Source organism: Agelaius tricolor, unplaced genomic scaffold (genome assembly GCF_023055355.1).
Source record: "Agelaius tricolor isolate 1412-34295 unplaced genomic scaffold, bAgeTri1.0.p SCAF_4, whole genome shotgun sequence".
Classification (NCBI taxonomy): domain Eukaryota; kingdom Metazoa; phylum Chordata; class Aves; order Passeriformes; family Icteridae; genus Agelaius; species Agelaius tricolor.
Genome location: NW_027269264.1, coordinates 41,463,358 through 41,476,195, shown reverse-complemented (window position 1 = coordinate 41,476,195; position 12,838 = coordinate 41,463,358). Strand labels below are relative to the sequence as shown.

Here is a 12,838-nt window from a genome sequence, read left to right as displayed (position 1 = left end):
TTGCACACTGGTGGCTAACTGCTCTCTATGGCTCGCTATACAAAGGAAGAATGAAGCATGATTTGGCATCTGATTTGGCCCTGACTCTTGTTCCTGAGCAGAAAAGGGGCCTGTCTCCAAACTACACAGATTGAGGTTGGAGAACTAAATGAAAAACAACATAAAAGTATATCAAAGTAGGGAGGAACTAGAAAGCATCCCTTCTTCCTTAAGGTCATGTTCTTAACTCTAAAATGTTGTACATTATTAAAAAAAAAAAGAAAAGCCATTGCCAAAAAAAATCTAACATTGACCCAGTGGAAAAAAAAAATGCCATAGGCTGTGAACCACTGGTATGTGATTTAATAGTCTGTCATTGTTCTTAATCCTGTTATTGTTTTCTTTGCTATTTGTTTCCACAGCAAAATTCCAGCAGTGGTAGAAAATGAATAGTGGTGAGACAGTTTGGAGTCTATATGAAACTGTCTGGTGGTTCTTTCTGTCCTGGATTTCTGCTAGAATAAAATGTAATCCTGTAGCCTTTACTTTGCTGATATCCTCAGTGAATGCTCTGGGAATAGCAATGAGAGTAGGGAGTTGACAAATGGGACAGATAACCACGAATTATTCAACATCCAGCTGCCTTTAGCTACTATCACTCAGTACAGTTTGCAGAAGGACAGCTTGCTTGTACGCTAATAACCAAATTTCCTTGTGTTTAGAACATTTTGTCTTTCATTCTACTTCAATCTTCTTTATCCATCCATCAGTCATTCTCTTTGTAAAACTGAGTATGTTTTGAATTGATAACAAAATGCCAACAATGCTAAGTCCTTTGACTGCATGTCAAAGCCCCCTCTGTGGTTTTGCTTATGATTAACTCTTCCGAATTATTTTCCTGTGGCTTTGTTCATCCCTGCACAAAGAAGCCCCTCACAACGAAGGCTTTATCAACAATGAAGAACACAGTCTGCTATCTATAAGTAGCTTTAACTGGCCCCAAAGAAAGCTAAAACCTATATGGAATAGCTAAGTAAACACTTACGCCCAGTAAATACACAAATTATTTTTTAAAACTTCTCTCTAAGAGTACATAATCACATTCAAGCTCTGTTGTACTAATTACTAATCTTTGACTACAGAACTACCCCATCAGCCTGCACAGACTTAATTTACCTCTTTGGTACAGCAAAGATTAATATGGAAGAAAGAGATTCTACTGTGAAAATAAAATTGTTTCTATAACATGTGAGTTAAATCTGCCTTTATAAATATTATTTTTCTCTCATGACCTCACTACAAACACTTTATTGCTTGCAGAGCATGCTATGTAAACATAAACCTTAGCAAAATAAAGTTTAATTAAGGATCTTCTGACCTTCAGTAGAACAACATAATAGCAACAGATTTTCACAGCAGTTATGATCTGTGTTATAAAAATAGCTGTATTGACAAATACATGTTGGGAGGAAAGTATTGTAGTAATGAAAAGGGCTACCTTACCTACTAATCAGGTTTCTAGTCATGTTAAATAAATGTGGACATGTACAGAGATCGTTCTTTAAAGGGTATGGCAAAGGCTGAGTTAGATTCTTCCAGTATTTTATATGATACAAAGGCTTTTTTTATGAAGAAAAACAAATTTCCCTTTTTTCCAACATATGTGGCATGAGGTCTTTGTAAATAGGCAAGTATACAAAGCAGGCCAGAAAACATGTTTAGATTTTTCAAATTCTAACATGCTTAAACAGAAGGTTGAATAAGAAAGAGGAGAAAAAGAGTTCTAAATTTCAGACCTAACATTTTTAAAGCATTCATGACTCACGTATATGGAGAAACCTACTTATCCACCTCCCATAAATTAAGGTTCAGAGTAAATTAATTGGTAATCTTAAAAAAAGTTTCTGGTCAAGTTCTGTTTTCTGAGATGAATGCACACTAGGAAAGAAACTATAATTTCAGAAGTAGTATAGATGATAGTGTTAATATTAAGGATGTAAATTCTGCACTGATACATAATTAAGGGCAGGTCCAGTAAAGATAAAGGATTATGTAGTTTATAGATCAGAATTTGTTCCTCATACTTAACTGAAAATTATCAACAGAAAAGGATTTCTAGCAGCAGATTTTACCACCTCTGCAGCCTTTCTGGCATTGCCAAAGTCAGGAAATTAGGACAATATGAGACTATTGTTTTAATTCCAACACTAAAGGAAATAACAGTTCTGACATAGAAGCCAGATTTTGATTGGCTTTCACCATGTGGAGGGGCAAGGTGAGACAGTATTTTAGCCAATGAATTATTCGCTTTCCTTCTAAGAATTTCATATTATCCACTAAGTTACCATATGAAAACAATAGCATTGAGACACCATCAATATCCTATCAGTCACTCTAAATTTGAGATTTTGGAGTAAGCCTTCCACTCTAACTACTTACCCAGTCAGTCTCCAGCTGCTCCTTGTCAGCTAAAGATGCTTGACACAGTAGTTAATTCCCAGGGTATATCGAAATCAAACAGCATATTTATGTCATTCCAGAGAGGAATTGTTCACTAACCACAGCAAACTCTTCCTGTAAATCCTTCTCAAATCCCAGCAGTTTCTTTTTAAAGACTTTCTGGATGAAGTACTTCTACCCCAGGATCAGCAGCTGGTCACCAACCAACCAGACCAACACGTTGACACTCAGCCCCAACGAGTTCTTGGCTGAGTTTTCAGGGATTCTTTGAACACAGAATTTCTTAAATCTCAAAATTCATTTAGTGAGTTCAATTATTTTCTGGTAAGGACTTGCTTTGACAAATATATCCAGAGGATCAGTACACCACTTATCTTCACTTTCTTCTTAGGAAAAAGAAAGAAACAAACATCAAAAACCAAAAGGAGATACTCAGTGTTTTGTGCTAATTACATACTAGCATATTTATGTGTAATATAGGACCTACACAGTACATAATTTTAAAAAGCATAAATTTTGCTACTTCCAGAACTTCATAGGTGAGATTTTCAGTACTTGTATTATTTTTACTAAAGTGGTCCACATGAAAACATGCACAGCTGAAGATGTCCCCATGGATAGGGGTTTCACATTTTAAATGTACATGCTAGCACTAGCTATGAAATTTTAACAGGTCCAAAATACATGAGTCTTATTGTACTTCATTGCCTTGAGATATTCCTACCAAGTCTCAAGTAAAACCTTCAGTGAGGCAGAGGAGTAGGAAACCTGACAATTGGCATTCTTCTTGGAACACTAGTTGATTTTTCACTGGTGAAAAGTAAGACTGTTTCTACAGCAAGAGTGCTTTGGATCCTGACTTTCAATAGCAAAACAGAGCTTTTGACTCCCTAAGGCACATTATCCTCTTTTAATTGTTCATTTCCTCTCCACTGTTTTGTCTGCAAAAGTTGAACAGACTATTATCACTGTAAAGAGTTTGCATTCTATAGGAATTCCTCAAGAATTTGTGAGGCACAGATGCATTTGCCTCTAGCATACATGCAAATATTGAAAAACATGTCATGTGAAAAACAAAGCAGATATGTGTAAAGAGTTGCATGACCTCACTGTAACTTTTACAGTAATGTGAAATTTAAAAATAATTGTTCTACATGTTGTATTTCATACCTTCACTATTCTGTAAAGCTATTGTTCCAACAGCAGCTGCTGTGGTCCTGTCAACCTTCAACTGCTTCAGCTTCATCCTTCATATGCTCTTCTATCATCTCAACATGTCAAGAAAAAAGTCTTGTAATAGTGTTTGCAATGTGTCAAAATGATAATTCATTCCATGATTGCTTCTATTTCTTACCATACTTCCTAACAAATGAGCAAACACTTGATTCTTAGTGCAAAAGCTGGGATTCGTTTTCCACTTCTTAAGAGGCCCATAAGTTACAAGAGAGCATCAGTGCCCTGGAGAGATTTTCCAAGAGGTTGATCAGATCCAGTCTTTTCCAGGTTTTGAAGGACATGACCCACAAACAGAAGTCTCCCTTCAGTAAAGCTGGCTACATAACAACAACAGTCTTTACTACTTGCAAGAATTTTTATAACACAGCATGAAGTCTTGCTGCAGAAAGAGTTATGTTGTGATTCACTGACCAATATAAACACCATGTGATTGGAATGAGACGTTGCTTAAAAAAAAAATCCCTCAATATTTATTGAAAACAGAACACTTAGTATTTGCTGATTAGGCACTTGCAGGACTCGTGGTTACATTGCTTATTTCTTCAGCGCTTACACAGATCCAGATCTAACAATCCAACTAAAAAGAAAGCTCATAGCTTTAAGGAGCAATGGATTCAAAGTGATGGAAGTGAGATGGTAATTTTCTCACTATAAACAAATATATTAAATGTCATGTTGAAAATAACTCTTTACCATGGAGTTTTCATATGTATCACCCCATTTACATTGTCACATATACCTTATTTTACTATCTAGCTTTGTGGTACCAACCACAAAGCCTGTATTTCCCGATTGGGCATAGCAGAACATTACTAAAATGAAAGGAAATACTTCTTCTTTCATTTAATATGTACTGCAAAGTCTTAAGTGACAATATCTCTTTTGAATGACATGTGAAGTAGATAATGAGTGGCATCCCTGTGTGCTTTCGTAAAAGTAACTTCAGTGCTTCATCTAGATTCATTTGGATAATTACATGGCCCTGATGTGAATTTAGCCTGTTAGCTTCTCCTATAAGAGTTCTTGTTCAATTCAGCCTGCCAGCCTTTTCACATTTTTCCCCTTTCAACAGTTACTGAATTTCAATAGTAGTTGAAATACAAATTTATCTTTGGGGAATCAAGCACACAGAGGATTGTGACAGGGTAAGCTACTACGTCAAAGTTGTGTCAAGCAAGATGGACCTGTATTTATTTAAGAAATGCATCAGAAATGTGTTACTCTCATGATTTTTTGCACTTTAGATTTTTGCAGTTTAAAATACAGCTTTACCAGGATGCCTACTTCATATATTTAATAGCATCACACAATCATAGAAAGGTTTGGGTTGAAAGAAACATTAAAAATCATTGAGTTCTAAGCTTCCTGCCATGGGCAGGGATGCCATCCACTAGACCAGATGGCTCAAAGCCCCACTCAATCTGCCTTGAACACTTCCAGGGATGAGGCATCCACAACTTCTGCAGACAACCTGTTCCAGTGTTTCACAACCTACACAGTAATGAATTCCTTTTGAATATCTAATCTAAACCTACTCTCAGTTTAAAGCCATCCCCTCTTGTCCTACCACAACACGTCCTTGTCAAAAATCCCTCACAAGCTCTCTTTTAAGCCCTCTTTACATACTGGAAGGCCACAATAAGGTGTCCCTGGAGGCTTCTCTTCTCCGGGATGAAAAACCCCAACTCCCCACCCTGTCTCTGCAGGAGAGGTTCTCCAGCGCTGTGATCATCCTGCTGATGCTCGTCTGGACCCACTCCATCAGCTCTATGCCGTGCTCACGCTGAGGACCTCAGAGCTGGATGCAGCACTGCAGGCAGAGGCGCAGAATCCCCTCCCTCGACCTGCAGGCCACGCTGCTTTGGATGCAGCCCAGGACGTGAATGAAATATTTTTTTTCCGCCACCCCCTTCCAAAATACTGAGAAAGTAGCTTATATCGGTGTGAAGGAGAGTAGAGCTCTTATCCAGCGTTCCCTGACGCAGAGTGCGCGGCCCGCCGGGAGCAGTTCCCGGCCTCGCCAGGAGATGTCGCTGTGCCCCGCGGAGCCGGCACCGCGCGCTCCCGGCCGGCCGTGCCCGCGCATCCCGGCGCCGCGCTGGAAAACCGGCGGCGGAGGTGGACACCAGGGACACCGGCGTGGGAGGCCGAGCTGCCCGGCTGCTGCTTCGGAAGAGCACTTCTGCAGTGCTCCCCCTCGACAGCCTCCCCGCTGGGCAGCACCGAGAGAGGCCTTCGAGGCACGGTAAAATCGGGAAACAAAACCTGAGGCACCGAGCTGGTGATTTAGGACATTAATCCTGCTCCTGTCGGATCTGCTCTGAAGGCTTAAAAAGACCCTGGTAATCAACTGTTATTAAAACGTATTGCTGGGCCGAATCCTGCTCTAGGTATTTGAAGAACACGGCACCATGAGCATCAGAAGTCCTTCAGTGTTGTAGCACTGCGCCCATGTTTAGATTTGAAAGCCAAAAATCAAGGGTGTTTGTGTGTTCCACTTGGCACATTCCCCCCGTTAGTAACAAAGAGATAAGAAGCATTGTGCTAATTCATGAGACCACAGATGACAAACTGAGAGAAGGGACTGAACAGAGGAGAGGGCAGGATGGGAAAGCAGAAATAGGCTCTACAGCTTCATTATCAAAATCTTTCTGATTTCTTGTCCTACAGAGTAGAAAGGGATCCCATAACCTTCTGCAGCATTTTGCATGCAACATGAATTTAAAGGGTATTCAAAGAATCTTTCATGCTAATTAGACCGGACAGCTTCAAGTATGCTTAGCACAGACATTTGAAAGACTAACACAGCTGTTTCTGGGAATAGATACAGCTGTCCCACAGTGACTTGCAGTGATGGTGACTTCGGTTTCCATTTGAAGTGTAACTATGGGCAAGTGTATCCTTTTCCAGAGATAATGAGAATAAATAAAACAAAATTTAAAAGTGATATTCCTGTACAGTACATTTATTAATGAAGTGCAAAACTGAAGTAAATTAAGTCAGGCTACCATCACAGAATTAATCAGGGACAGCAACAGCTTTCAGGAATCTGTATAAGCATACTATCACAACCAGCCAGGCATACTGCTTCGCTTCAGGGTTAAAGTTTCTTCATCAAGTGAATAATTTGCTAGCAAAAGAGAAAACACCTGAACAGATAACAAGCAATGCTCCAGGTTGGTTTTATCACTATTTTAGTCAATCATACATATAGAATTGCATTTTAAAATTATTTCTGGAGGACACTTTAACAGGAGAAGAGCCAATAGTTAAATAAAGTAGCCTAATTCTCCTTACTCACAGTACTTCTTTCTCACAATACTCAATTAAACAGTTGGCCTTTAATGTAAGTTATCTTGAACTTTTGAAAATTTCCTTACATTCCAATGCAGCCTTTATAATTTTAAAATAAAATGGCAGCCTCAAAGCTTTAATTACACATACATCTGGTAATTCTGCCCTGCTATTAATGCAATAAAGAAGTCAATATCTGATAAATATTGAAGTTTAGTTGCCTCTTTCTTCATTTCTCCATTAGCAACCAAAGATCCCATAATAACTATAGTAATGGAACATGTAAGGACAAGGGAGAGAGAGATCTCTGAAGAACAATAGCCAAACAAGAAGAAATAAAAGTGTCTTATTTGATTATTTCTAGCTCTAGGGCAACTTTTACTGCACTAACAAATCAAACAAAAAAAATCTTCTCCAACAATTACCATAACACATTCTGCTTCACATTACAAAGCTCAGCTGGAGTGATATTCTAGCAAACATGCTAAAATTTAGAAATTATTTTCCTTCTTTATTGCACTTTTCTCTTAGCTCTTGTTAAACAAACGATTGACCTTTGTAGGCATTATCTGCCCTGCAATCATAGAACGGCAAGAAGATTACAAGGCAGAGGTTGTAGAACCTCCTTCTCTGGAGGCATTTCAAACCCACCTGGATGTGATCCTGTGTGACCTGTTCTAGGTGGACCTAATTTAGCAGGGGGGGTTGGTGTAGATGATCTCCAGAGGTTACTTCCATTCCCAAACATTTTGTGCTTCCATAATTACACCTCAGAGAGCCTTGGAAGTCATCAGTCCTGCTTTGCAGTCACATACAGTAGATGAGATCACAGGTTCAAGCTGTTAAGCAGCAGAAGATGGGAGTTACTGGGACAATGTTGTAGCATTAAGGATTTAGAATTGTCTTTACTATGCCCCTGGGGGAAAATAACTCTAGGCTCTTCTGGAAGCTCTGAAACATGAGCTTTCATTGTAGTTCTGTCTGCACTCTTGTGGCTGACTCCCTGACATGTTGGAGATGTCTCTGCTGTGTTTGTAGGTCACTAATATTGCAGATTCAGCCCTTCAGGCTCCCCCTTTTTGGGCAGAGATAGTTCCCTCCTCCCATCAAAAACATGGTGTCCTGGGGTGACCATGCCCAAATTTCACCTATGCACAGCTTCTGCAAAAATGTCCAATGCACTTGCTAACTTCACAGTTTAGCTAACCTGAAATCTGCTCCATTCCTGCTCCCAAGGAAATTAAACCTCTTCCCTCACTAGCTACACATTTCAATTAGAACATACAATTCAATTAGAAATACAGATTTTGTACTTATTACCACATATCCCTTGGAAAAACCAAAGTATTGAACTTCCATTTAAATAAAAAAAATATTCACATTATTTGTGTAATCATTATTCATAATTATAAACAGCACAATATTGCAATAAGACATGCATTAAAATGTTTCTTTTACTATTCCTGCATGAAAGCCATGCATGTGTTGGAGCCACTCAATACAGCAGTGCTATAAATAGTGCTCTATTGTTAGTGGATAAAAGACGAAACAAGTCTCACAGCACTGCAGCACAGGACACTGTATTAAATGTTAAGCTCTGCCTGTTCTAAAAGTGAAAGGCGACATCAACTGATAGACTGGTCTGTGGGTAAGACACACGGCTGGGAAAAGCTCAGTGTGACTCTGCAGTTTCCCAACACAGCAAGAGCAGCAGCTGATCCTTCTGCCTCAGCAATGGCAGAAGCTGTCATAAGACATTGGGTGGAAACTCCTGTACGCTACCAGGAGCAGTTTGTTGGCCAGGAGCTGGAAGCACACAAACTGAACCACCTTTTATATGCTTTGCCGGGCCCTGCCACCACTGCACTGAGCGACCAAAGGTGCACCCCAGAAAGCACGGCTGGGGCCGAGAAGAGCAGCCAGGAGGAGGAAAACACACAATTCCGGGTCTTGCTGGATGTTGTGCAGTTCCGCCCCGAAGATATCATTATCCAGACTTTCGAAGGCTGGCTCCTGATTAAAGCTCAGCACGGACCCAGGATGGACGAGCATGGTTTCATATCCAGAAGCTTCACCAGACAATACAAATTACCCGACGGAGTGGAGAACAAAGACTTGTCTGCACTTTTCTGCCATGATGGCATTTTGGTTGTTGAAATGAAGAACTCAGTGGAAAAGAATTAGAACCATGTCTATAGTTATCGGTGAGATAAAATCATTCTTAATGTAACAAAATTATATCAGTCATGCAATGCTGTAGGGTGTAGTAAGCAAGTAGCTGTATTTATTAAAGGAAATTATTTGTATATATTTTTTGTATGCTGAGTTTACTGTTTGATGTAAACTGTTATACTGCTTGCCTCCAGCTACACATAGGTTGAAAACACAGGCTGTTCAAACAGTAGCAAACTCAGGCTAGTCTCAGCAGAAGAAAAAAATCTATTTGATAACATATTGAAAATGGAGCATAGTTTTGAGTTAAGTAGAGGGAATTGTATTTCTAAGCAGTAAGCATTTGTTATACATAGTCATAAACATTAAAGAAGGAATGGACAAGTTGTGAATCTTATAGAAATTTTAAAAATCTGTTTTCTAATTTTTGAAGTTAAATTCTTCTCTCTGGAAAAGCACACGAACTGAAAGATACCATGAAGAAAAAATCCCTATTTCCACAGTTCAAGCTTCTGTACCAAAAAACTCTCAAGAGATTACTTTTTAGAAGTGTGTTGCATGTTTCAAACTACAAGGAAAAAAAATTCTTTACTTGACTTTATTTGCTTGAAAACACAATAAATAGAAATTATGCTTTCTGTCAAATTACTTTGAAAGAAAACTTTTAAAGACATTTCAGAAAATTGGTTTTGTTTAACATAACAACTGAAGAAAAGATTTTTGTTTACAAAAGTACCAAGTTCTTCTTTGTGAAACCTCAGTAATAAAAAGACATTGCTCTTGCACAAATACCTTTTTATTTGCACATTTTAGGTAATCTTGTAATTTAATCTGATGAGTATTTAATTGTCCATGTTGCTTGACAATTTAGGCAATCCCACAACTCTGTCTTCAAGAGCAAATTTTTCTGCCAATGATAATCCCCCTCTCTCCATAGGAACACAGGCCCTACATGAATCTAATTTTAAATACAGGGGTTCCTTGCTGCAGACTCAGCTTTAGTTTCTGTTCCAGTGTCTCACATTTCATGAGAGCAGCGGAGATGAAAAAATATCCACCTTCTATATCTATGTGGTCTTCTCAATATTAAAAAGAAATAATGCCATGGGTTTGTAAATACTCACATATTTGAGGGTAACTGCATCTGCAAGTCAAACTGCCTCCTTTTATGTGTACTGGAGACTACTATGACTGGTGTGCTATGAATAGTAAAGGAATGTGGAATGGAAAGTGCCAAGTTAAAAACAGATGCTTTATCACAGCCATCTGCTGTTTGGACAAATCAAAACTATATTCAAATGAAACTGAATACAAATACAATTTTAGGAATATAAGAAAACTATGATGAACAAAACCTGGGCTCTCACTGGCTGAAGCTAGAGAGTTCTTTTAGTTTCAAATTAAAATCCTAAGCTTGTATGTCGGCACATGTCCATTTATGAGAAAGATTTACATTTTTGTTGTTTAGACTTAAAGATATTTGAAGCAATTGGTTTTAGAAAAGTGGGTGGTACAATTCTTGTATTTTACCCATTAATTGTGCTAAAAGTCAGAAAAAATTTGTACAAGAAAGGCAAAATAATTGAATTGTAATCTGAATTGTAAATTTCCATGAAATGCAATTATATTTTTAATACACCAGAAGTCAAAAGTGTAATGTTTTCTAACAAACTAAACCAAATATAAAACATATGTCCCTGCATTTCTATTCAACCCCACACTTTTCCCTCATATTGCCTGTGTTCAATTTGCATGTTGGTTTAAGATCAAATAGCAAATCAGATCTAGATTTCTACATCTAGGAGCTTCATCAGACAGCAATCTGGTAGAAGATGTAACATGGACTTAAGAAACTGAATTCTAGATACAAGTCTAGTGTAGAATTTAAACTTTACAGGCCAGATATATAAAAACTGTACAAGCTTAAATCCATGGTTTCTACACCACCTTACGGCACAACTATTGGGATAGTGTTCAGGATCACAAGTTAGCAATCTGTTTTGGTGATTTTTGTTTTGTAAATTTTGTAAAAACAGAGAGTTTTGTAAATTTTATCACTTAAACTTACAAGTAATTAAAAAAACTATTCTAGCTATGATTGCAGTGATGATATTCATAGCCCCATAGATGAGAAAGATGATCTAAAAAAAACATAACTGATTTAATTATTTCAAATTAGATCATGGTTAAGCTACTGGAAACTTGGCAAGGAATTAGACCATACAGCCAAAATCATATCATCTGTTCTATATATGTTAATACCATGGTTACACACAGGCCTGCTTATTTACACAGGCCTGCCTCACAAAACTGGGTGGAGAATGTGAAGTCTGATTGTTCTGTATTGCAAGTCTCTCTGCATCACTCTGTGCCCAAGTCTGTACTTGCTCACAATGTCATTCAGTCAGAAATCACTGGAACACCTTGACCCAGACATAGCACAGATTTATCCAGCCAAACTTTACCTTCTCTTGTAGACAGATCTTTACAAAAGCCTATATCCATGCTCCTTGGTAAATGGGAACTTCCCCTGACCTGGTACCCGAGTCTTCATGTAACAGGGACCACACTGGAGTATGGACCTGCCACTGAATTCCTGCATTTTAGCACCAAGAAGAGCATAGGAAAATATTTCCCTCCTTTTTTTAAGTGGTGCTTTATCAAAAGGTCTTGGATGCCTGATTTTATGTGTTTACCAGAACAACCTCAAAGTACTTGGCAGACAGTTTCTGAATAATCTGGAAAGATCTGTTCTCACACATTTTATATGATATTTTACTTTTATAATCTGATTAGAACTGAATGTGAATGTCACATAGAAAGGTGCTAATATTGCTCATGGGCAGCAGACTGAGATATTAATCAACAGCAAAGGATTTCAGAACAGCTACAGCTTAAGACAGGTTTAAGACATGCTGATGTGGTTAAATTAGGAACTGTGAAATTGGCTGTCTATAAAATTCTGGGCCAGAATAAGTGATAAGCCTGTGCAAGCCCTGCAGACCAAGTGTTACTGAGCCTTCTCAGTTCCCAACAGTGAGGGATTACCTTTGTAATTGATCAAACTGCTCCTCCAAATGGCTAAAGATGCTTTAATGCATGAATATAAGCACTGTGAAAAATGCCTTCATACAGAAGAAAATGTATCAATATGGCACTAGTCTCCAAAAAGAAGGTAAAAAAAAAAATTCCATAAGATTCTTGTGGGCAGAAAGCCCAAAAATGCCTTTCGTTGCCTTGCTGCCTTTTTATGGTTTCTGCTGCACCCAGGGCATTTGAGATCTCTCTATAGGGTCCAATATTGGGAATACAGTGAGCCAAGGCTGACATGATACCCACCAGTCACTCAATAACAACTTAGCTGCAGCACTGGAAAAGAGAAAAGGAAATCTCTGGTGTATCATAGTGGCAACACTCCTGCTCAGAGAGAAAGGTCTCACATTCCTTACTTACTTCATATCCAGGAATCAAAATGTTCCTTTTTAATCTGAGTAACCATACAAGACTCGTTTTTAAAGTGAGTAGAAATATTTCTGAAAATATTAGGTACACCTTCTGTTTGAAAGAGATGCAGACCTCTGTCTTTGCCTACTACCAGAGACAGTGGTTGTCCCCTCTCACCCAGAGGACAGCAGCTCAATAGCCCCACACTGTGAACACAGAAGTTAAGTCTAAAGAGTTACACCTGTACTGTACA

At 38.5% G+C, this 12,838-nt stretch overlaps 1 protein-coding gene across 1 annotated transcript; it reads left to right on the top strand.

Moving 5' to 3' along the window:
- Nucleotides 1–8,370: 8,370 nt before the first annotated feature.
- HSPB3 (heat shock protein family B (small) member 3) lies at nucleotides 8,371–9,718 on the top strand. Its single transcript, XM_071425958.1, has one exon. The coding sequence runs from the start codon at nucleotides 8,557–8,559 to the stop codon at nucleotides 9,151–9,153; it is 597 nt and encodes a 198-aa protein (XP_071282059.1). The 5' UTR covers nucleotides 8,371–8,556; the 3' UTR covers nucleotides 9,154–9,718.
- The last annotated feature ends 3,120 nt before the right edge of the window (nucleotides 9,719–12,838 follow it).